General features: G+C 45.1%; 3 protein-coding genes across 6 annotated transcripts; 1 reads left to right on the top strand and 2 right to left on the bottom strand.

Annotated features, from left to right (window-relative positions):
• Positions 1 to 12,103: 12,103 nt before the first annotated feature.
• Positions 12,104 to 21,316, bottom strand: CYB5D1 (cytochrome b5 domain containing 1). Of its 3 annotated transcripts, XM_054535235.2 has the most exons (5): positions 21,005 to 21,181; positions 20,825 to 20,901; positions 20,488 to 20,706; positions 15,899 to 15,995; positions 12,104 to 13,032 (listed from the first exon to the last, which is right to left on the bottom strand). In XM_054535235.2, the coding sequence occupies exons 1-5, from the start codon at positions 21,162 to 21,164 to the stop codon at positions 12,977 to 12,979; spliced, it is 609 nt and encodes a 202-aa protein (XP_054391210.1). In that variant the 5' UTR covers positions 21,165 to 21,181; the 3' UTR covers positions 12,104 to 12,976.
• A 4-nt stretch (positions 21,317 to 21,320) lies between these two features.
• NAA38 (N-alpha-acetyltransferase 38, NatC auxiliary subunit) lies at positions 21,321 to 22,614 on the top strand. Of its 2 annotated transcripts, XM_024234350.2 has the most exons (3): positions 21,321 to 21,916; positions 22,101 to 22,284; positions 22,456 to 22,614. In XM_024234350.2, exons 1-3 carry the CDS (start codon positions 21,836 to 21,838, stop codon positions 22,566 to 22,568), a joined length of 378 nt encoding a protein of 125 aa, XP_024090118.1. In that variant the 5' UTR covers positions 21,321 to 21,835; the 3' UTR covers positions 22,569 to 22,614. The 2 variants fall into 2 exon arrangements, with proteins under 2 accessions (XP_024090118.1, XP_024090117.1); XM_024234349.2 differs by having other exon boundaries at positions 21,876 to 22,284.
• A 586-nt stretch (positions 22,615 to 23,200) lies between these two features.
• On the bottom strand, positions 23,201 to 24,352 carry TMEM88 (transmembrane protein 88). Its single transcript, XM_002826982.6, has 2 exons — positions 24,016 to 24,352; positions 23,201 to 23,855 (listed from the first exon to the last, which is right to left on the bottom strand). Exons 1-2 carry the CDS (start codon positions 24,223 to 24,225, stop codon positions 23,586 to 23,588), a joined length of 480 nt encoding a protein of 159 aa, XP_002827028.1. The 5' UTR covers positions 24,226 to 24,352; the 3' UTR covers positions 23,201 to 23,585.
• Positions 24,353 to 24,426: the final 74 nt, after the last annotated feature.

Below are 24,426 nucleotides of genomic sequence, written 5' to 3'. Positions count from 1 at the left end.
AAGACTGAAAAAACACTTGCAATCTATGATTTTCTACCCAAGGATATGTTAAAGAGATTCCTAATTGTCTTTTGAAATATGTAGGTCAGTGATAATAATGAAAGGCATGTAAATACTCAGGATAGTCTAGACCTAATCATAGTATTTTAGAGATGGAAGGTCTTGTAAATCAGTGGTTCTCAAATCGCTAAGAAAGGTTGCCACATGTCCTTTCCTGGAAAAGTCTGTCCTTTATTCTGAGAGGATATATTTCTGATATATATTTTTACATAGAATAAATATAGTATATAGTATATTTATATAGGATAAATATATGTATATATGCTTATATTTTATGTTCTAAATTATGTTACATATTATTAAACATATATACACATATACATATTTATAATGTTAAAAACTTCCTTTCTAAAACTGAGATAGATCTATATGGCAGAATGTGAGTAGATTTTCACGGGGAAGGGGGAGAAAAAGAATAAGAAAATGACTTTTTATACTTACTGTACAATCTGAAAATTTTCAACATGTACTTCTTTTATAATTATACAACATTTTAAATAATTTTAAATATCTTTTTATGAGACGTAGTTTCGTCCTTGTTGCCCAGACTGGAGTGCAATGGCGTGATCTCGGCTCACTGCAACTTCTGCCTCCCGGGTTCCAGCCATTCTCCTGCCTCAGCCTCCCGAGTAGCTGGGATTACAGGCACATGCCACCACCACACCCGGCTAATTTTTTGGATTTCTAGCAGAGGCGGGGTTTTACCATGTTGGCCAGTCTGGTCTCGAGCTCCTGACCTCAGGTGATCCACCTGCCTCGGCCTCCCACAGTGCTGGGATTATGAATTTTGTTGTTCTTAATGTCCTTACTCAGCACAATGAAAAGTCAGCAACCCCATGTTGATCACTTAACTTTTTTTTTTTTTACATTTTATTGATCATTAAAATCTAAAAGTCTAGGATTTACTGCTTTAATCTAACCTGTTCATGATTTTATCAAGGAGGAAACTTCAGTCCTTCATATATCATATTCATGATGTGCCATATCTATATATCAGCTATACCATTATATGCATACTATTTTTCTTTAAATCACTCACCTTTCTTTAACTTAATGTTCTTTAAAAGGTAAATTTTAAATTGCTAGAAATAATATTCGTAAATCTTTAATTTGATACTATAATTATGTTTTTCTTCCTAATTTAAAATGCAATAATTATTAAAATAAAAATCAATAAAAGTAAACGCATCTTGCATGCTACTAATAATATAGGTATATATTTTAGAAAATATCACTTTAATCTAATTTTATAGGTATAGAAACTGGGGCCTAGATATTGAAAGGATTACCTAAGATCAAATTAGTAGTTAGAGACAGAACCAGGACTTGAACTTTTATCTTTCAGTTTCCAATCTAGTGTTCTTCTACTATATACTACATGAGTTCTAAGTCAATGAGATGTCCTAGAGTTTTAAAGGACACTAATATGTGAAACTGATGGTCACATATATTACTGTTATTAACTATAACAACTATACCACAGAACTAGCAAGGCCAATTTAATTGTATCTATTATACTTATAAACTTAGTGTTTTTTGACACAGAGTTCCACTTCTCACCATTTATTATAGAGAAACAGTCACCATACTTGTGCATAGGGTGACATTACAGAGCTATGCATTACAATATTGTTTGTAACAGCAAAAAACTGGAAACACCCTAAATCTCCAACAGTAAGGAATAGCTAAACAAACTACACAGCAGTTAAGAAAAAGGAGTTACTGGGGCACATGTTCTCAGGATTTCCTGGGGCTCTGTCGCAAGCCATTAAAAAGAAAAAGAAAAAGTAAAAGAAAAATGAGTTACTTCTGTATGTAGAGACATAGTTAATATATTGTTGAATGGAAACAAGTAAATTGTAAAAAAAAAATGTTATGACATTTAGTTTATGTTTAAAGAAATTAAAACAATAATATTTTTACTGATACATTTATTTGGATTTAAATGCTTTTAAAAATGCTGGAAGTATACATACCAAACTGGTAACGTTGGTTACTTTCAGGAAAAAATGGTCAAGGGGGATTGTTTGCTTCATTGATAATTCTGAATTTTTACAATGAGAAAGTATTTATTATTTATGTAAACAAAATTAAGTAGCTTCATTGATTACATTAGCAAATGGAACCAAGTGGGATAAAAAGTAGTATGACTTCTCTAAAGAAATAATTCCTCATGAATCTCTAGTTCTTTGAAGTGAAAAACGTGTAAGCAAAGTACAATCAGTAGATGTAATGTAGTTAGGGTTTTTAAAACATTAGTGAGGTTCCACTTTAAAGAATAATTAAAATATGAGAGGGAAAAAGGGAAAGTACAGAAGAACGTATATAACATGGTAACATTTATGAAAGAAAAAAAATGTGAATATCCATAGAATATTCCTGGAAGAATATACAGGAAACTACAGTAGTTGCCACTGAGAAGGGGAAATTATTTTTTCAGTGTACATCTTATAAAGCAATTTGAAAATTTTTTAGTGACCAAGAGATTGACTAGGTGAGGGGAGGAGGGACATTTTTTGAGATAAGACTTAAAACAGATATAAAAACCTAAGTAGCAATATATGATTGTGATGATGGTTATGGGCTGTAAAATCAGCATTCAGAGAAGAAAGCTCTTTCTTGGTTGGGAGGGGGGAAGCAAGTAAATAACTTTCATATGTAGTTGCATTTGAGGTTAGTTCCCAAATAACTGAGATTTGTATAGCAAAGAGGAAAAAAAAGGGCAGTTTAGGTGGGATAAGAAAGAATTTAGTAGGTAGTATGTAGACCTCATATGGCTGGAGTGGTAAGTTCATGATAGGTTATAGTAGGAGTTGGTACCTCTTTAAAGGGTAAGAATTTTAGTGTATCAGTGAAGAGTAGAGGTCAGAACCTTGGGGGAACTTTGAAGGATGGAGTGGGGAGAGGAGAAGCCAAAGAAAAACAAGTTGTTCAAGTGGTAAGTGTACCAGGTAGTGTTGTTATGGTAGAGTAAGCAGACAGCTTCAGAAGGAAGGCATGATCATTGATACTAGATGCTTCATGGGAATCAAGAAGAGTACAAATTGACAGTTCCTCAAAAAGTTAAATATAGAGCTACCATATGACCTAGCAATTTCAATACTAAGTGTACACCCAAGATAATTGAATCATATGTCCACACATAAAGTTGTGCATGAATCTTCATAGAAGCATTATTCATAATAGCCAAAAATTGTAAACAAAAATATCCATCAACTGATGAACGGATAAATATAGTATATCCATACAATGGAATATTATTCAGCCGTAAAAAAGGAATGGAATACTGATACATGCTACAAGATGGATGAACTTTGAAAACATTATGCTAAGTAAGAGAAGTTAGACATAAAAGGCCACATATTATTTGATTCCATTTATATGAAATGTCCAGAATAGGCAACTAGTAGATCAGTGGTTGCGCAGGTTTCAGGGAAGGGAAGAATGGGAGGGACTGCTAATGGATATGGGGTTTCTTTTGGGGGTGATGGAAATGTCTGGAATTCTGGATAATGGTGATAGTTGCACAGCCTTGTGAATACACTAAAAACCCCTGAATTCACTTTAAAATGGTGAATAAGGTATATTAATTCTATCTGAATTTTTTTTTAATACAAACCAGCCAATACAGTGACTCACACCTGTAATCCCAGTGCACTTTGGGAGGCCAAGAGAGGAGGATCACTTGAGGCCAGGAGTTTAAGACCAGCATGAGCAACATAGCAAGACTATCTCTACAAAAAAAGTTTAAAAATTAGCCAGGCATGGTGGCTCATGCCTGTAGTCCTACCTACTCAGGAAGCTGAAGCAGGAGAAGAGCTCAGCCCAGGAGCTGGAGCCTGCAGTGAGCTATGATTACACCACTGCACTGCAGCCTGGGCAACACAGTGAGACTCTGTCTCTAAAAAAAACAGTACAAACCAAGAAAAGTATTATACTTGTCATTTGGTCACCTTTAAAGCCAGTTTTAGTGAGGAAGTTAAATATCAATTAAAGATTGTGAGAAACCATTAAAATATTACTTACGGAGGGTTTTTTGTTTTGTTTTGTTTTGTTTTAGAGACAGGGTCTTGCTCTGTCACCCAGGCTGGAGTGCAGTGGCGTGATCACAGCTCACTGCAGCCTCGAACTCCTAGGCTCAAGCTTTCCTCCTGCCTCAGCCTCCCAAGTAGCTGGACTACAGGCACACACCACCACAACTGGATAGTCTTAAAATTTTTTGTAGAGATGGGATCTCGCTGTGTCGTTAAAATTGGTCTTAAACTCTTGGCCTCAAGCGATCCTCCCACCAGTGGCCTTCCGAAGTGTTGGGATTACAGGTGTGAGCCACCATATCCGTAATTTTTTTTTTTTTTTTTTTTGAGATGGAGTTTTGCTCTTATTGCCCAGGCTGGAGTGCAGTGGCACAATCTCGGTTCACTGCAACCTCCACCTCCTGGTTCAAGCAATTCTCCTGCCTCAGCCTCCTAGGTAGCTAGGATTACAAGCGCCCGCCACCACACCCAGCTAATTTTTGTATTTTTAGTAGAGATGGGGTTTCACCATGTTGGCCAGGCTGGTCTCAAACTCCTGACCTCAAGTGATCCACCCACCTTGGCCTCCCAAAGTTCTGGGATTACAGGCATGAGCCACTGCACCTGGCTAATTGTTTATCTCTACTGTTGCCTCCAGATTCCCTCATCTTGTGTAAGAAGACCCTATTTCTTCAAGGCTGCAGCAGTCTTGCTGTGTGCTTCTTACCTTCTCTTCCTCACTGTTTTCTACTTACCTCCTGACATTTCATTCATTCATTGAAGACTGACACCTGGCTTAGTCCTGCCATCATCTTGGGTGACCTTAGGATCCACATGAATGATCTATTCATCACCCAGACTTTTTGGTCCCTTGATTCCCTTATTTCCAGAGACCTTTCTAGCCATCCCACTTCTGGCCCGATCTCTGGACTTACTTTTGAAATATTAAATTCAAACCCCCAACTTAGGCCACAACTTTCTATACTTCTAGCCCCCTCATTTACTTCTACTCTATTCTTGGGCCCACCATGAAACAATGTAGTCCCTGAGCTCCTCATTTTCTCTTAATCAGCTATACCATCTTCACCTCTTTTCCTATCCAGCTTAAGTTCCATGGTCTATCATTTTAACCACGCTTCTCCCACTGTCTTGGTGCCCTCTTCTTATTTTCCTTCCTGCAAACCCTGGCCTTGTATTACTTTAGTTGCTTGTTTACACCCAGGATGCAAAGGGCTGCTGAAGAAAACACCATGACCATTCAGACCAGTGTTTCTGTTCAGGAATCCTTTTTCCTAGTCAGCTTTCTTTTAGTTCTCCACAGTGACTTCCTCAAAACCTTCTCCTTATACTAGTTCATTTTAAAGAACAGGATACATATGTTCATTTTAATATCATAATGGATAGAAAATCTTATCTACTTCCAGGAGATAGATTATCATATGAGAACTCCCTTGAAATTCCAACACTCAACTACATGTTTAACTCTATCCATATTTGTCCTTTTATCCTTTCCTCCTGTCTTGTCTGAAGCTAATCCCTATACTTGGGCTCTTAGTCTCACCCCTGCCACCTTCTTGGGGACTAATGGTTAGCAGCGATCCTCTAACTCAGTCCTTTATTTCCGATTCCACTTGCTCTTTCCCAACCACATTAAAATGTGCTCAAATCTCCTTATCTTTGAAAGAAATACTCTGGACCCCTTTAGCTGCCACCTTACCGCACTGTGTCCATTCACAGCCAAGCCTCTTGAAAGCATTAACTGCCCTCAGTGTCTACTTTCCTACTCATTTTCCAGCCCTCTGCCCCCACTACAGCTGCTTTCACCAAATTACCAACAACCTCCTGGTTGCTAAAAATCAGAGGATGTTCTTAGTTCTTCACTTGACCACCCCTTTTTTGAAAAAAGAATTTGCTTGATGTCTGTAGTTTCGCATTCCTGGTTTTTCCCTTGCCTCTCTGGCTCCTCCTCGTCAGTCCCTGTTCAAAGAGGCAGTGCTGTGTGGATTAGTGTTCAGCCATGGTACTTAAGAACCTGGGCCTGGGAGACAGGTCTGGGTTCATATGCGGCTTCCACTTCTCAGAGTTTCAGTTTCTTCAACTAAAATGGCAACATATGTCTTTTTGTGAAGCCCTAATATTACCAAGTCAATGGAATTACACTTTTAAGGTCGTTAGTACTGTGTTTGACACACAGTAAGCAGGCCTGCACTAAAATCCCCTGACTCTCCAAGCTTATAATAGGTGCCCCTCCTATGTGCTACCATATTATCCTTTATCTTTCTCATTAGGCTCCAGAGAGGAGGGGCCCTGTCACCCTTCTCCACTGTCCTATCAGTCTAGCACACGGCCAGGCACACATTAGGCACCCTGTAAATACCTGTTGACTGCTTTAAGTGTTTAATATATGGCAAAGGTGATACTTTAAATCAGTGGGGCAAAGGATTATTGATAAATAATGATGAATAATCAATAAATGGAAAACTGTTTGCGAAAATATAAAAGGTAGATCCTTACCATTTACTAAAGTAGTTTTCAGATGGATTATATAGTGACATTAAAAACAAAAATTGCCCGGGCACAGTGGCTCAGGTCTATAATCCCAGCACTTTGGGAGGCCGAGGTGGGCGGATCACAAGGTCAGGAGTTCAAGACCAGCCTGACCGACATGGTGAAACCCCGTCTCTATTAAAAATACAAAAATTAGCCAGGCATGGTGGCGCTTGCCTGCAATCCCAGCTACTCAGGAGGCTGAGGCAGGAGAATCACTTGAACGCAGAGGTTGCAGTGAGCCAAGATTGTGCCACTGCACTCCAGCCTGGGCAACAGAGCAAGACTCCGTCTCAAAAAACAAAACAAAACAAAAAATGTAATTCTGCTCAATTCAGCAAGACCGAAAAAATTTTTAGAGAACTAGAATGAGGTATCAAAAGTGTGGGTGAATATTTTCCTGATCTTGGGGGTGAAAAAGGCCTTAAGTGTACAACAAGCATCAATGTGGATGCTTTAAAGGAAAACGTGGATAGATTTAACTCAATGAAACTAAATTTTACTATGTAAGAAAACATCATAAAGTTAAAAGACTAGCTAGGAAAATATTTGTGCCATTTATGACAGACCATTTTATTCAGTAAATACTGTGTGCTGTAATATAGCTCAGAGATAACAGAAACTACTCTAGCTCAGAAAGATACTTTATCCAGGAAACCAGGGCTTACAAAATTATTGAAAGGGCCAAAGAAGAACTACAGACTGGGTTTCCAGAGTGACAAGAAGATTGTAAGGACAGGCTTGGTGGCTCACGCCTGCCATCCCAGCACTTTGGGAAGCCGAGGTGGGTGGATCACTTGAGGTCAGGAGCTCGAGACCAGCCTGGCCAACATGGTGAAACCCTATCACTACTAAAAATACAAAAAATAGCTGGGCATCATGGCACGTGCCTGTATTCCCAGCTACTTGGAAAGCTGAGGCAGGAGAATTGCTTGAACTCGGGAGGTGGAGGTTGCAGTGAGCCAAGATTACACCACTGCACTCCAGCCTGGGCGACAGAGTGACTCCACCTCAAAGAAAAAAAAAAAAAAGAAAGAAGAACGTTTTAGAACTGGCCCACCAGAGATCTACTTCCTATTTCTTCGGTGATCAAGAAGCTGCTGGGGTTGGGTACTGGCTCCAGGATTCCTCCAGTATTGTATAACAGCAGGAGTAAGGGGGTATAAAGGAAGATAGCGAGCTAGTGTTTGTATTCTTGATGAAATAAACATGTCATAGAAATCAACAATAAGAAAAAGACCAATAGAAAAAAATACAAAAATAGTAAAGTATATGTACAAAAGATGAACCAGTAGGATGATGATTGCTGACTTTTACTGAGTTTTACTCTGCGTCCAGGAACTATCTAAGTACTTAATATGTACTAACTCACTCCTTTCAATAACCTTATAAAGTAGAAAGTATCCTAATACCCATTTTACAGATGAGAAAACAGACAAAGGGAGGTTAAGTATCTTGCTCAAGGTCAGAGCTTTTGAGAGGTGGGCATTTATGCCTAAACTCATGGACCATAGTAGAACTGAAAAAAGAAAATTAGATGAAGTGATGGCTCAAGAATTGGACATTGTTAATAGCAACTGAGAAAGAAGCTGGCTTTAAGAGGCCATAATGAATTTGTTTCTAGATGTGCTTAGCTCGATATGATGGTGTGGCATCTTTTTAGGAATAATTTCTGGCTGGGTGTGGTGGTTCACACCTGTAATCTCCACACTTTGGGAAGCTGGGGTGGGTGGATCACTTGAGCCCAGGAGTTCAAGATCAGCCTGGGCAACATAGTGAGACCCCGTTTCTACAATTTTTTTTTTTTTTTTTTTTTTTTTTTTTTTGAGATGGAGTCTTGCTCTGTCGCACCTGAGCTGGAGTGTAGTGACACGATCTCGGCTCACCGAAACCTCCACTTCCCAGGTTCAAGCAATTCTCCTGCCTCAGCCTCCCGAGTAGCTGGGATTACAGGCGTACACCACTGCACCAGGCTAATTTTTGTGTATTTTTTTTTAGTAGAGACGGGGTTTCATCATGTTGGCCAGGCTGGTCTGGAACTCCTGACCTCAGGTGATCCGCCCACCTCGGCCACCCAGAGTGCTGGGATTACAGGCATGAGCCACTGTGCCTGGCCAAAATAAATAAATTTTAAAATAGAAGTAACTCAACTTCTGAGCTATGGAATAGTTCTGTGTACCTCCAGTACCTAATAAAGAACCCAAATACTGCAATATATCTTTTCAATTAAAATATTTTTTGTTTTTTAATTGATTAAAAGAATTTATCTGGTCTGCTCATCCTTCTATTGCTGCCTTTTAGCTAAATCCTTTTCCTTGCTCTCAGTGAGTAAGGAATATCATCTTAATCAGAAGGAGGAAGATGTAAGCCTAAAATTGTTGTAATTGTCTTTGCCTTCTGCAAGTTTTTTAGATCTGCTTTTAAAAATTTATTTTATTTTATTTTATTTTTGAGACAGAGTCTTGCTCTGTCATCCAGGCTGGAGTGCAGTGGCATGATCTCAGCTCACTGTAGCAACTGCCCCCCAGGCTCAAGCGATCCTCCCACCTCAGCTTCTGGAGCAGCTGGGGTTACAAGCACAGGGGCCACCATGCCCAGCTGTAGATCTTCTTCGATTGACCACTGTCATGGAAACCAAATAATCCTATACAAAATGGCAAAAACCAAACTTTTTCCCATTTGACATTGCTTTTTAACAATTTCTTAATAGTTTTCTGTTGGCTGGCCAGCTAGAAGTATCTTGCTTTTCATCTGTTTTCAAGCCCCAGTTGTTCCAGCAGAATTGCACACTTTTCCCAGCTGATTAACTATCCTTTAGGTTATAAAGTTGTCATGGGAAATGCTAACCCACACTGGCTTCCTCTTACCTCTTCACTTGCTCTTGGGCCCTTTCACCATCTAGCACTCCAGTCTGTAAAGGAAAATTTTTTTTTTCTTTTCTTTTTTTTTGGAGACGGAGTCTTGCTCTGTCACCCAGGCTGGAATGCAGTGGTGTGATCTCGGCTCACTGCAACCTCTGCCTCCTGGGTTCAAGCGATTCTCCTGCCTTAGCCTTCCAAGTAGCTGGGATTACAAGCGTCCACCACCACGCCCAGCTAATTTTTTATATTTTTAGTAGAGATGGGGTTTCACCATGTTGGCCAGGCTGGTCTCGAACTCCTGACCTGAAGTGATCCACCCACCTCGGCCTCCAAAAGTGCTGGGATTATAGGCATGAGCCACTGCACTCGACTGAGAATCATTTTTATTTCAGACTGAATGAGATATAATTAGTACATTAAAAATCAGGTTATTCTATATTCCAAAACTGTAGAACTCCTAAAATGTATCCCAGAGTCAATAATAAAGTTATCCACTCACTTCATTAGAGGAAGAGTTTGAGCTTTGGTGTCAGAAAGGTAGCACCTGGAATCCAAGCTCTGCCACTTAATAACTATGACCCTGGGCAAGCTATTTATCCCTCCAGTCTCAGCTCCTCCATCTGTGAAATGGTGTATTAATGCCTATCTCAAAGGGTTGTGGTGAGGGTTAAGTGAGCTAACTTACATAAAGCACTGGCTGTAATAAGGTACTCGATAATTGGTAGCTGCATTCTAAACCATCAAGTTTACTGTTAGCCACTTCTCTCTTCAGAGATTCACTGAAGATGATTGCAAGGTGAGAAGATTCACAACCTGAGTTATGAGCTTAAGCACCTTAAAATCCTTTAGGAGCAAAGGACTGACTTCAGTTACTCTTCTCCCAATAGTTGGCCCCATTCCCTTGCTTTCCATCACTGTATAAAGAAGCTCAATTCTGGCATGATATGAAACAAACCAGATTTTACTTGACTCAAAAACTTCTCCTAATGGAGGAATAAACACTATTGTTGGGTTGGAAACTGAATGTTAGTCACAGATACGGTCTGTAATTTTCTAATCATGACAGATGTTACCTGGATGCTGAAAAATGCCAAATCTCAAAATCCTGAGGGGAGGATTCATTACTAAATAAAGAATGGCTAGCACAAGGAATGGGAAAGAAAATTAAGGTTTTCTGAGTGTGTTTTCCAAGGACTCTTTATAGTGCTGGGCAGGTTCCCATTCCTTATTTAATCTTCTCAACAACACTATAAGGTAGCATCTTTTTAGGGTGACCGTGTCCTGGGTCTTGCCTGTTGCCCTACTGTCATCTTACTTTCTATTATCTGTATTTTATGGTTGAAGAAATGGAATCCAAAGGAAGGTATTTAAATATTCTGTGCATGGTTATAAAGCCAGAACACTCCTCCTTTCTGCAGTTAGATTTCTTCTAAGAATATCCCATGCACACCTTGTCCAAGTGCAGCCTGGCTTCTCTAACAAATCAGGTCTTCATCTTACGTGACCTCTGTGCAGCACTTTATACTGTTGGCCGCTCCCGTCTCTTCTGTGCTCTCGCTTTGGCTTCTGTGCTCTCGCTTTGGCTTCTGTGGCAACATTTCCCGCTTGGCCTCTTTCACCCTCTAGCTCTTCCTTTGCGGTGTCCTTTTCTCCTCCCCAAACCTCTGTGCAGATTACACTTCGCCCTTAAGGGGATCTGATCCTTGACTGGCTACAGCTGCTATCTGCCAATAATTCCCACACCTATAACTCTAGCCCAGAGCTGTCTTTCAGGATCCAGTTCTATATATCCAATAAGATCTGGACATGTGCCTGCATGCCGGAGTTACCTCATACAGCTAACTAAAAATTCATCACTTTCCTTCCCAAAGTCCTCTTCCAGCAGTTCCTTTTTCTGCCAGTGGACTCACCATCCTCCCAGTCATCCAGGCCAGACACGGGTGTCATCCTTGACTCCTCACTTTGCTTTAGACCCCTACCCAAATTATCAAGTCCTGCAATTCTCTCTTCATTCCATCTCCGATCTCCACTGCCACTAACCTAGTTCTGGCTGCCTTTGGATCTCACCTGGACTACTGCATTAGGGCCAGTCTCTCTGTCTCCACTTTCTCTCCCTCATTTCCTTCTCTCTTGACATTGTAGTCAAGTCACCTTTTGAAAATGAAAATCTGATCCTGTGATTCTCTCTATAAAACCCTTAACTCTGGGCCGGGTGCAGTGGCTCACGCCTGTAATCCCAGCACTGTGGGAGGCCCACATGGGCAGATCATGAGGTCAGGAGTTCAAGATCAGCCTGGCCAACATGGTGAAACCCCATCTCTACTAAAAATACAAAAATTAGCCGGGTGTGGTGGCGCACACCTGTAATCCCAGCTACTCGGGAGGCTGAGGCAGGAGAATTGTTTGAACCCGGGAGGCGAAGGTTGAGTGAGCCGAGATCATGCCATTGCACTCCAGCCTGGGCAACAAGAACAAGACTCCATCTCAAAAACAAAACAAAACATAAAACACTTAACTCTGAATTGTACACTATAAAAGGGTGAATATTAGGGTATGTGAATTATGTCTCAATTAAAAAAAAAAACTTAACCTGGTTTACAAAGCCTTCTATGATTTGGCCTGGCTCAGCATCTCTCATTGGCTTCCCTCCCCCGCCTCCCGCTTTCCTCTTAGCTTTACCATGCTGCAGTTCCTTCTGCCTCCGAGCTCTCCACACTCTCCAGTCTACGTTTGCATTTGCTACTTATCCTGTGCAGGAAGCATTCTCTCCTCCACCTATCCCTTGTGCTCCCCACTTGACTGACTCCTCCTTGTCCTTCAAATCTTAGCTTGAGATGATACTTCCCCAGAAGGCTTGGTCCCCCCTGGACTGGGTTAGGTTCTCCTGATGTGTGTTTCATACTTAGCTCTTTTGTAGCATTCACCAAATATTTGTTCATTCTGTATGTATTGAGTGACTGCTCTGGGCTGGGCACTGGGCTAGGGCTGGGTATTTCACAAATGAGAGCTGTGGCCCCTGCCCCATGGTGCTTACAGTCTAAGAAGGGAAGAAAATGACATTAAACAGTGAATTACACTAAATATTTTAATTATAATTATGACATTTCAGAACACCCTGGGGAGGGCATGTTAAGGGACTTGACATAACTGGAGGTATCAGAGAAAGTGTCATTTAAGCAACTTTAAGGAGCCAGGTGGCCAACTGAAGAGTGGCGGGTGGATTGTTCCACACAGAGGAACAGCATGTAGGAAGGCTCTGATGCAAAGCTTGGGGGGCATTTTGGAAACTGAAAGGCCAACGTGGGAGACAAAGAAGAGCCTGAAAGAGCCAAATCTTACCTTCTGGACCATGGTAAGGGTTTCTAAGTTCATCTTAAGGGAAGTAGGTTGCCTTTGAAGACTTTTAACATGGGAACTTTAAAAGTTTCCCGTGGCGGCCGGGCGCAATGGCTCACGCCTGTAATCCCAGCACTTTGGGAGGCCGAGGTGGGCGGATCACGAGGTCAGGAGATCGAGACCATCCTGGCTAACACGGTAAAACCCCGTCTCTACTAAAAATAAAAAAAAATAAAAAATAAAAAAAAAAAATTAGCTGGGCGTGGTGGCGGGTGCTTGCAGTCCCAGCTACTCAGGAGGCTGAGGCAGGAGAATGGCGTGAACCCAGGAGGCAGAGCTTGCAGTGAGCCAAGATCACACCACTGCACTCCAGCCTGGGCAACAGAGTGAGACTCCGTCTCAAAAAAGAAAAGTTCCCCATGGCTACTGTGTAAATAAGGAAGCAGGATGACAAATTAAGAGAATCACAAACTTCTGTGAATCTCCCATTAAACTGTAAGCTCCTAGAGGACAGAAACTGTGTCATTAATTTTTGTATCCACAGTTTCCAGGACTGTGCCTGACAGATGCTCAGTATCATTTTAATGAATTGAATAAATGATAGGGCCAAGATTCCAACCTAGGCTTTCAAGAAAGGCTCAAGTATCAATGCCCTATCTCCCCTACACACAATTCTTCAAAGACCACCCCTCTACTCCACCGTAGACTGGGCTGGATACTCCCCTTTTACCTCCAGTGCATCTCTGGTGGATTGTATTTTCTAAATATGCCCACAATTATGTCTCACATCACACATGTTCTTCTTACAGTGTAATTCTGAGACTCTTCCCGCTGAGAGGTGGGAGCTAGTTCCCTCCCCTTGGAATTGAGGCTAGGTCATATGATTCGGCTTCCTCTTGGTTCTCTTGGGATGCTGTGAGGAAGCTCCAACTGCCCTGTGTAGAGGCCCATGTGGAGAAAAACTGATAGTCAGCATTGAGAGCTATGTGAGACAGCCATCTTGAAAGCGGATCCTCCAGCTCCCAACAGTCCACCCCAGTTCACACCTTTGGGAGTAGAAGTGAGCTGTCCCTGCTGAGCCCTACTCATATTGCAGATTCATTGGCAAAATACTGCAGTGGTGGGTAACTAGAATAGCATCCTATGTTTGACGTGCAGGCAGGCGGTATGTTAGTTGGATGGGCTATGACTACCTTGGTACTTACTAGTTGTATGACTTTTGGCAAGTTGCTTAACCTCTCTCTGCTTCAGTGTTGTTTTTCAGTATAAATAAAAATAGTACCTATGCCTTAAGTTTGTTGGGAGGATTAACGTTGGTAAATGCAGCTCTACAGGTAATACAGATGAGCCATGTGAGCATCTCCTCAGACATGCCTCTGATCATTCAGCCATCACTCTCATATGATTCTGTGTGTCTTTATAGTACTTTCACTCTATTCATAATATGTTTATATATAGGTATGTGTATGTACAGGCTGAGCATCCCTAATCAAACACCCAAAATGCTCCTAAGTCTGAAACTTTTAGATGCTTACATGACACCACAAGTAGAAAATTCTACACACAAGTACTTAACACAAACTTTGCTTCATGCACATAATTTTTTTTTTTTTTTGGGGGGGATGGAGTCTCACTCTGTTGCCCAGGCTGGAGTGCAGTGGCGTGATCTTGGCTCACTGCATCCTCCGCCTCCTGGGTTGAAGCCATTTTGCCTCAGCCTCCCGAGCAGCTGAGATTATAGGCACTTGCCACCACATCTGGCTAATTTTTGTATTTTTAGTAAAGACAGGGTTTCACTGTGTTGGCCAGGCTTATCTTGAACTCCTGGCCTCAAGTGAGTCTTCTGCCTCCCAAAGTGCTGGGATTACAGGCATGAGCTGCCACACCCAGTCCAGGTACACAATTATTTAAAATATTGGCCAGGCACAGTGACTCACACTTATAATCCCAACACTTGGGGAGGCCTAGGCAGGAGGACTGCTTGAGGCCAGGAGTTTGAGACCGGCTTGGGCAACATAGGAAGACCCTGTCTCTACAAAAAAATAAAAAATTAGCCAGGTATGGTGGTGCTCCTCTGAGGCAGGAGCATTGTCTGAGCTCAGGAGTTGGAGGTTACAGTGAGCTGTGATCACACCACTGCACTTAAGCCTTTACTCCCATCCCCACTTTGATGGATTCACTTCACTTATTCATTCACCAGCTTTTTGGGTTTTTCTTTTTAGTACTTCCGGTGTGCCTAGAATACCTAGTACTTGGGGTGCATATCCATTTGTATTTTTGAATCCTTAATCTTTGGCTTCCAGGATAAAGATCAGTCAGGTTTCTAATTCTGTGTGCACTCTTCCAGCCAAACCATGTACTCTACTGACCCATGATCAAGTGGCTGTTCTCCCAACAGCAGCCCATTCATGTGGCCTCCCTAAACTTAGCTGCAGGGCTGGATGCATTAACCTTATCATGATGTATGATTGGATGTCATAGTATCAAGACCAAATGATGGATCCCTTTACTCAGCTCCAAGGTACAGCCAGATTAACATTTGGTACAGTAGTAAAACACTTGAGACTTGTCATAAATTTAGCCCCAAAGGTTAAAGCTTTAGGAATTTCTGCCATGGGTTGCCATGGTTCTGCCACAGGTTGAGGCAGACCATTGAGACAGATGCCAGAATATTGGGACCACATTATATTATCACTTTTGATATCTTACTTTTGAGGCTCTTTAAATTATTGTTGTGTATGTGTGTGTGTGCGTGCTATTTCAGGAGTAGGAGTAGGGGGGTTGGGCTATTTGGAGAATCTGATGAAAATTATAGCACCGTTTTCCAAAAATAATACACATCCACAGACACACACACACAGAGTATTTAGAAACAGTTTCAGGATGGCCAGGTGAGTAATCCACCTGTGACTTGCTGTAAGGGTAGAAACTTTTCTATACCATAACTTAAGCCTTTATCATGTACTATGTTCATTTATCTTTTCGTGTGTGCATGCTTTATCCCAGTGAGCAGGCAAGCTTCCTACAAGGAACATATGCCTCTTTATGACCCCCAGTAATGTGGGCATGTAGGGACCTCACCTGTGGGAAATCTTGCCAGTTGAGTCCTTTGAAGCTGCTGTGATTCACTGAGGACGACAGCCTTCCCTTCAGCATTCCATCCTTCACCCACCACCCTCTAACACAAAAGAGATTACCACAAGAGGACTTGGACCCTGCAATCATGTTCTGTTTGCTTTCTGGGTTTTAGGCTAAAGCATTATTTACATACTCCTTATGCAAATATCCACTTGGCTATTTAGAGAACAAAGCAGTGCCTACTGGAAAGATTTTTTTTAAGTATTAATAAATGAATGCATTCTATTATTTTAAAAATTTGTGATGTCTTTATCCCTTTTTCAGCTCCATACTTTGCCCCATACACTCCCATACCTGTATTCAGGACCCCCTTTTTGTTCTGGCCCATGAATTCCTAACTGCACTCCTTTCCTGCCATGTGCTTGTGAGAAAAAAAAAAGCAGGCATAAACCTAATGCTAATAGAACGGAGGCCATGTGGTTTTTCCTTGTTTTCTTGTCCTTCCCTCCCCCTTATAAATCTCCAAGGGCCACCTTTCCATCCTAACTTTGGAAGGGTTTTCCCTCCAGGTTTGTCTCCCTGACTCTATAGGTAATTACAGCCACCTGGTGGCCATATGGGGAAATGACAGATGGATTGGCCCCAAAAAATCTGGTGAGACCCTCTTTTTTTTTTTTAGATGGAGTTTCGTTCTTGTTGCCCAGGCTGGAATGCAATGGTGCTATCTCAGCTCACTGCAACCTCCTTCTCCCGGGTTCAAGCGATTCTCCTGCCTCAGCCTCCCAAGTAGCTGGGATTAGAAGTGTGTGCCACCACGCCCGGCTAATTTTTTGGATTTTTAGTAGAAACAGGCTTTCGCCAGGTTGGCCAGACTGGTCTTGAACTCCTGACCTCAGGTGATCCCCATGCCTCGGCCTCCCAAAGTTCTCGGATTACAGGCATGAGCCGCAGCGCCTGGCCAGAGACCCTCTATGGAATAACTTTTGGTTTTGGATATTGGGGAAGCAAGGAAAGTGAATCCTATGGATACAGACTATAGCACAGAAACCAGACATCCTATTTCTTGGTCCTTCCTTGCCTACTAGGACACAACATCCCCCCCACTAGGTCATAGATGGATGAGTTCACTTAACATTTGAGTTAATTCAAAATTTATTGAGCTGCAACTGTGTGCTCAGCAGTGAGAATACAGCAGTGAGCAAGACGTAAACAAGATCTCTGCCCTTGTGAGCTTACAATCTAGCAGCGCAGCCAGCCTATTACAGCCATAATTTTACAATTGTAATAAAAACTCTGGAAAATGCATGGTGCTAACCAATTTATCAGAAAGTCTTGACCCACCAAGAAATCAGAAGAGACCTCCCTGAGGAAGGAACATTTAGGATCAGCTAGGTGGAAAGTGAAAGGAAGAGTGTTGCAGGCAGAGAGGACAGTGTGTGAGGGTCTGAGGCAAGACATGTAATGAACTGAAAGCCAGTGTGTCTGGGCCATAGAGAACAAAGAGGGGTGTTGCGAGATGAGCTTGATTTATACAAGGTCTTTGAATTTAGGACTTTATTCCAAAAGCAGTTGGAAGCCACTGAAGAAGCTAAGGAAAGTTCGATGTTTAGGTTTGTTTTTCATAGCTGACTCTCATTGCAGCATGGAAGTCAGAGGTGGAAATGGGAGAACAGGTTAGGAAGTTTCTGTAGCAGTTTAGACAAGAGGTGATGGTAACTTGGAGAAAAGAAGATAGGTTCCAGAGATATTTAGGAGACAGATTACACTTGATGAGTGACTGGATGTGTGAGGAAAGGGATGTGTTTCTAGCAAGAGGCATTGAAGTAGGAGTCTCTGGAAGAGGGACAGGTTTTGGCAGAATGGGGACATCCTGTAGGCACAGGACAGGCCCTGAGGCTTGCACTAGAGGAACAGCATAGCTTTCATTCTCAAATAGTTCAGGGTTTAATTGAGCAAACAAGGTACACATAATTGCAGAGTTGATTAAAGATCAAAATGATGGATTTAGATAATTCATGGACTCCTGCATTCCATGGGGTTAGATTTAAACCCTCCATCTCACAGTAAATTCAGATACTGCTGAAGCCAACAGCAATGTTTCCACCTTTATTCATGCCTCCCAAAGCCCCTCAGAAAACACCTATATAGCCCACCAGTATCTCACAGGGGCTACCTTCTCCTGTGCTGGGCCCTGGTGTCCCCTGCCAGAAGACACACTAAACTCTTCCTGATTTGTTTTTTGCTTGCTGCTGCCAGGAAGTTCACCTGTCTGTCATTCTCAAATCTCCCCTCCTTAAGTTAAAGGAGACCAAATCTAGCCATTACCCCCAATAGTGGTTCTCTTTTGGTCACCAGGAGAGTTTTCTGACTTAGTTAGCATCTCTCTTTACATTACCCCTGTCAAGATCCCTCTTTTGGAGTCACCATTTTGCAACCCTGTCTTCCTCATCTTTTCCAAGTGGCAAACTGCCTCCTTTTTCTCCCTCGCCAAAGTGTCACTAATTTGCCAGCCTTTTCCCCACTCTAGTTTTCCCTCAAGTTAGTAAATACCCACCTCTTTGCCCCAAAAAGGTCAGGAGAGAAATCTGGGGTATGGGATTAACAAAGAAGTAGCCCCAATAGCTATTGCTTAACTGACACTTAGCCTTCCTTGCCTCTTCGCCACAGGAGAACTCTGCAAACTCCCTTCCAGAGACAATAACTGCTAACTATACAATAGGACCATAATATCCTATTGTGCAAGGATCCTAGGACAAAGCCACATCCCAAATACTTGCTGAGAGCAGTGGTTACAAATGTTAACATGAGATTAGACATTGAGATGGTCCCTTTATATCGAGAGAACATGGACTTTGGAGTTGGGCAGACTTGAATTTGCATTCTGGCTCTAGTGGTTACTACCTAGTGTGGCTTTGAGCTATTAAACTTTTCAAAGTTTCAAAGGACTTATCTGTAAAATAGTAATGGTAATCCACCTTATGGGGTAGTTGTCTTGAAGAGGCTATTTGGGAGGCTGAGGCAAGAGGATCACTTGAGGCCAGGAGGTTGAAACCAGCCTGGGCAACACAGCGAGACCCTGTGTCTACAAAAAATTTAAAAAATTAGGCATTGTGGCATGCACCTGAAGTCCCAGCTACTCAAGGCAGAGATGGGAGGATCACTTGTGCCCAGGAGCTCCAGGCTGCAGTGAGCCATGATTTTGCCACTGCATTCCAGACTGGGTGACAGAGCAAGACCCCTTCTCTTTGTTGGGGGCAAAAAAAAAAAAAAAGAGGGTATATGAAGTACCTAGTATAATATCTAGCCTGAATTGCCTATAATGACGCACTTCCTTTCTTTCCCTTGGGTTTCAGCTGCCACTCTTCTACAAGTAAGATAAGCCAGCTTTGTATGGTCAATGATAAACATTTCCTATTCCTGTCTTTGTAAACCCCATCTTCCTGCAGACATCTCATTTCCATCATTGCCAAAAAAGTCCTTCCATCCCTCACCCCTGTAGAACTACTCTCTCTTAACTATCAAACAGTTCTGCCTGAACTCTGACTATCCTCTTCTACATCTCCCTAAACCAAAGTACTTGATCTTCTTGTATCATTCCTAAAGATTAATTCACTAATTTTCTCAGAGCAAACTGTAATGAAGGCAGGGAATAGGGCCTTTACACTTCAGAAGGGCACAGGCTAGCTCCTGGAGACGAATGGAGATCTAGGTCCAGGCACCCCTCAGCCCCACCACTTTTCCTCAAGGCACAGAAAAAGCCAAACTCGAAATAAGTCTTGAGTCTACACGAGTGTACGTCTCCTTTCCTACAACTCCGTGAGATCATCATTGAAGTACAGAAGTATTGCAGGTGTGTGAAGTGTACCGTCCATACTGAGATAGTCAAATTCTTCCTCCTCATCCCGGATCCCATTCTCTTCCAGGGTAAAATCCATGTTCAGGTTCTTCCCTTCATATTTCCACGTGTAGCTGGCAGCATGTGTGTTATAGGGGAGATAGCGGTGTAGGATTTCCCATATGGACTCCAGAACCCCCACCTGGAGAACACAGAAGCACCCCACCCCCAGAATTCTGGATGGAGTATACACATACACACACTGGGATCAAAGTGCCTCCCTTGGCAGATAGCAGCTTCAGGTACTCTGCGGCCCCAGAAAAAAAGCTGAAACTCCAGCATGCAATGAACAGGCCCTAAAGTCCTACAGATCTTAATGGCAGCCACTTCTAACTACCAGATGGCCATAAAGGGTCAACTGTCCCCTCACTATATCCATGCAATAGAGTAGATTAAAAAGAAAGTTCAATTGCTGTCCAAAACGGCATGTAAGAGCTTCGAAGGACCACCATCACTAAGATACATGAACTGCTGTTCCCGGGCTTATAAAGGAGTCTCTTGTCCCCTTGTGACCCAGACACTCCTAGAATTCCCAACCCTGGGGACCTAGGTGCTGTGCTTTCCTCAGTTGCCTCAATGTAAAGGACAGAAAATACACTCCCGCCGGTTATGGAAAAAATGTTGCCCTGAAGATCGGCCTGGAGATTTGCTGGGATTCCCCATTCCTTCTAACCTGCTCCTTGTCACCAGTTCTCACCTCCAGTGTGTGCTCCTGCGACGTGAGCGTGTTAATGATGCGGATGCTCCGGGTCTTGGCAGACAGCCGCCCCACCTCATAATACGACCCCTGCCACCAGGGCTTCCCAAAATCGTTGGCCCAGTCCGAACAGGGCAGCTGAGGCGGAACGTGCACAAAGCGGCCCCGCGGGGTGCAGTACCTCAGGCAGCCGGTCAGCGGATCTATGTGCTTGCGGATCTTTAAAGGAGGGTTTGGGGTCAGAGCAGTCATTAGGCTCTGGCTAGCCTCCGCCTTTCCTTCCCATCCCCGCTCTCCATTGCCTCTACCCACAATCCCAGATTCCAGTATAACTCACGTCTCTGGTCTTTGGATCAAACCAGTGGCTGATATCCTGGCCTGCAACTTCCACGATGGGTTTCAGCAGCAGGTTCCCTTGAAAAGAGCAGCCACTGTCAATGCTAGCCCTTCAAGAACCAGGCAAACGCGCCCGTGCACACACACACACTCCAGCCCCGGACCAACGTGTGGCCCTTACCCTTGTATGCCTGTGCCAATGACGTTAGGTCGTACACGCGTCCCAGGTAAGATACCCAGAGGTCTTCGGGCCTGTTATGTTGGGCCACCTCCGCCGGCGTGAAATAGCGACGCTGAAAATACTCCAAGTCTGGCCCAGCCACCAGGCCCCGGCGCGACATGGCTCTTGCTCTGTCGGTCACTGGATCTCTTGGTTACTCCTTTGCTCCTCAGCACGTACTCACTACTACTACGACCTCCGTCGCGTCCGGGAGCCCAGGGGAGAGCGTTTATCCGCTGACATGGAAACCATTGTCCTTTTCCAGCCACCGTCCACTGAGATAAATATCAGGGGCGGGGTTTGGACTGCACGTGTTCACGGGAAACGTAGTATGAGTCCGGCGTGGGGCATGTAAGGATCGAGTAATTGAGTTGCGCCGCTTTCAGGAGTTAGGGGGGGGCAGAGAACGAATGCGCTCCGTTTTAATTCAGTGGCCTGGGCTACATGGGATATTTAGGACAGACTATCTCTCCGAGACAGAAAAACAAGGGAGGAGGCAGTATGAAAGAATGTATTCTCGCTAAATTCCAGAGTTTCTTAAGGATGTGTAAGAAACTAGAGGTAAAGGTCTCGCGATATCTTAAGACATCCGGCGTAGTACGCTTCAGTGAGCCACAGCGCTAGAGAAGTAGGAGAAGCTCGCGAGATCTCTGCCGTTGCCGAGGAGACTAGGACGGGGAGGAGAGGTGATCTCGCGAAAGGGAAGAGGTCGGGAGCGCTCGCGAGATCTCGGACCACCCAACCTGAAAGGTGCTTAGGAAGTTGAAAGGCCCAGAGGAGGCCTCCGGGCAAATGGCCGGAGCTGGACCGACCATGCTGCTACGAGAAGAGAATGGCTGTTGCAGTCGGCGTCAGAGCAGCTCCAGTGCCGGGGTTAGCACGGGCTCTGGTTCTGGGACTGAGGGGCAGTCAAGCAGCAAGATGGAGGGGGTGGGGAACTGCAGCTCCCGGCAGCCTCTGGGCTTTGTGTGAGCGCCCCGCGGGCTGCCGGGAGCTGTGGTTCCACGGGCGGGCAGCCGGGGCTGCGCGGTCTGAGCGCTTGTTACACCCCGCGCAGGATTCGGACGGAGAACGCGAGGACTCGGCGGCTGCGCGCGCCCGGCAGCAGCTAGAGGCGCTGCTAAACAAGACTATGCGCATTCGCATGACAGATGGACGGACACTGGTCGGCTGCTTCCTCTGCACTGACCGTGACTGCAATGTCATCCTGGGCTCGGCGCAGGAGTTCCTCAAGCCGTCGGGTCAGTGCCCGGGGAATGCACACCCGCCTGGGACTGTGGCGGAACCTTACGCAAGGCATTTCCCCTTAAGGGCCTGGCTGCAACCCTTGTTTTCTGGGGCTCGTTTTCGTGGCTCAGAGGGGCGGGACTGATTCTGGCCTACTTCCCTGATGCTCTGATCCTTCTTTCCAGATTCCTTCTCTGCCGGGGAGCCCCGTGTGCTGGGCCTGGCCATGGTACCCGGACACCACATCGTTTCCATTGAGGTGCAGAGGGAGAGTCTGACCGGGCCTCCATATCTGTGACCACGATGGCGCTTACCTTTCAGACTTCATTAAACTTATGACCGAATGGGCCTGTGTCTGTGTGTAGCTGGGATGCCGGTGCAGGATAGCACACCCCATCCCTAGAGGAAAGGGCTCATCTGAAGTCGGGAGCACCCTCAACCCTCCTCTCCCAACCGAGATGTCCAGGGGTGCCAAAGGTTCTCTCAAGTTCAAGGGTAGAGATGCGGTACAGGGCTGAATGACGGACCAACAGGCCCCAGGGTGGGCCCCTGCATCTTCCCTCCCACGCTGCTGCTCCAGAATTGTGGCGGGAGGGGGTGTCATCCTGCTCCGGAAGGCCCATTGTTTCCCACCCCGGCCTGGCAACACCGAGTTCCTCTAAGCTGGGGTCAGAGAACGGGCTCAGGTCCCCAAGGGGAGCAAGGGCAGGCGGCCGAGGCTGGGCCCCCTCCACTCTATTGATGGGGAGGTGCCTGGGGTCAGGAACAGATCTCTGAGGTCTGGCCAGGAAGAACGGACAAAAGCGATAAGGCCAGGGGGGCTGAAGGATGCTCCTCTCTGCTCATTTGTAGCCCTGGCACATGTTTCCTGTTCCTCGGCACAGGGCAGGGGTGATAGTACTTGTGCCACTTCTCTGTTCGCAGAGCACGTTCAGTTCGTTAAATCTTTATTGATGCGTGGACACTCTTTCCCCTCCAGCCCCGCCCCCCAGCCCCGGAAATACTGGAGGAGCTGCACCATAAAAAGAGAGCACGAGATTGTTGTCCCATTCACGACGGGGCTGAGGGAGAGGTGTGCAGGTTCCAGCCCAGATGTTCAGGATTGAGATGTGGGTAGTGAAAGGAAAGTGGGTTTTCCGGGATGTGGGGGCTTTCCTCAGCATTGGGTCCACTGACGCTGCTGCTCCCAAGGGGATGCTAGGACTCCGCTCAGGCAGGGGTAGGGGCAGGGCAGGTCGGAAGATGCCGGGCTTCAAGTCCTTGGGCCGAATAAGAGGGAGGGCAGCCGTCAGGGTTGTTCTTGACTCGAGGGTCATTAGACCCAGACCTTTCCTGATGTGGGAACGGCCGGGGACCCTGGTGAGGCCCGGATTTGCCGCGGCTGCGGGGCGCGCCGACGCCGATAAAGGGCTCGGCTGTAGGGCACGAGGCAATCGGCTAGGCGGAGGCGCAGGCAGAGGCGGCGGTAGCTGGCCAGAGCAAGCACGAGCAGCGGCACGAGGAGCAGGAATCCAGTGACCAGTAGCGCCGTGAAACCGGGGTCCCGCAGGTGCGCGGTGCAAGGGGGTGCCTGGGAGCGCAGGAACTGTGGGAGAAGAGGCGTCAGGCCCAAGCCGACCGGGCCGTACTGTGCACGGGGTGGAAACAGCCCAGGCGGGTTGAAGTTGTGGCCCATAGACTCCACCGCCAGCATCACCACACACCAACACTCACACTCACACGCACACCCCGGCGCGCACGCTCACCTGAGAGTGGCAGAGGAAGCCGAAGCCCAGCATGGTGACAGCGGGTAGCAAGATGGTCCCTAGCACCAGCGCCAGCAGGATAAGATTGAAGGCGGCCACCATCAGATTCTGGGCTGTTACAAGAACAGCGCAGGCCCAACAGTCCAGGGGGTCCCGGGGCTCTGGGCCGCCACCGGGAACCGCTCGCTGTGCCCCGGGGACATCCGCCATGGCCCGCCTGGATCCCGCCCGCCTGGGCCGCTGCCCTTATAGCCCTCTTTCCTGCCCCTCCCCCGGCCCAGCCTCTCCCCACCCCCCTTATCCTGGAATGCGGCTCTAGGATTAGGCACCCCCCATCCCGAGGAGCGGACCAGAGCCCTGGACATTCCACAGGCGCCTCCGGGGAGGGGCTCGCCCTCGCCAGGGTCTGCG

Source organism: Pongo abelii, chromosome 19, assembly GCF_028885655.2.
Source record: "Pongo abelii isolate AG06213 chromosome 19, NHGRI_mPonAbe1-v2.0_pri, whole genome shotgun sequence".
Lineage (NCBI taxonomy): Eukaryota > Metazoa > Chordata > Mammalia > Primates > Hominidae > Pongo > Pongo abelii.
The sequence above is the reverse complement of the archived record's forward strand: the minus strand, read 5'-3'. Positions and strand labels throughout refer to the sequence as shown.

Coding starts and splice junctions, on each gene's coding strand:
- CYB5D1 (XM_054535235.2), bottom strand. CDS start 21,164: ATGTCGCGCCGGGGCCTGGTGGCTGGGCCAGACTTGGAGTATTTTCAG. Junction 20,902..21,004: donor ATTGGCACAGGCATACAAGG/GTAAGGGCCACA, acceptor GCTCTTTTCAAG/GGAACCTGCTGCTGAAACCC. Junction 20,707..20,824: donor TTGATCCAAAGACCAGAGAC/GTGAGTTATACT, acceptor CCTCCTTTAAAG/ATCCGCAAGCACATAGATCC.
- NAA38 (XM_024234349.2), top strand. CDS start 21,876: ATGGCTGTTGCAGTCGGCGTCAGAGCAGCTCCAGTGCCGGGGTTAGCA. Junction 22,285..22,455: donor GGAGTTCCTCAAGCCGTCGG/GTCAGTGCCCGG, acceptor CCTTCTTTCCAG/ATTCCTTCTCTGCCGGGGAG.
- TMEM88 (XM_002826982.6), bottom strand. CDS start 24,225: ATGGCGGATGTCCCCGGGGCACAGCGAGCGGTTCCCGGTGGCGGCCCA. Junction 23,856..24,015: donor GCTTCCTCTGCCACTCTCAG/GTGAGCGTGCGC, acceptor CTTCTCCCACAG/TTCCTGCGCTCCCAGGCACC.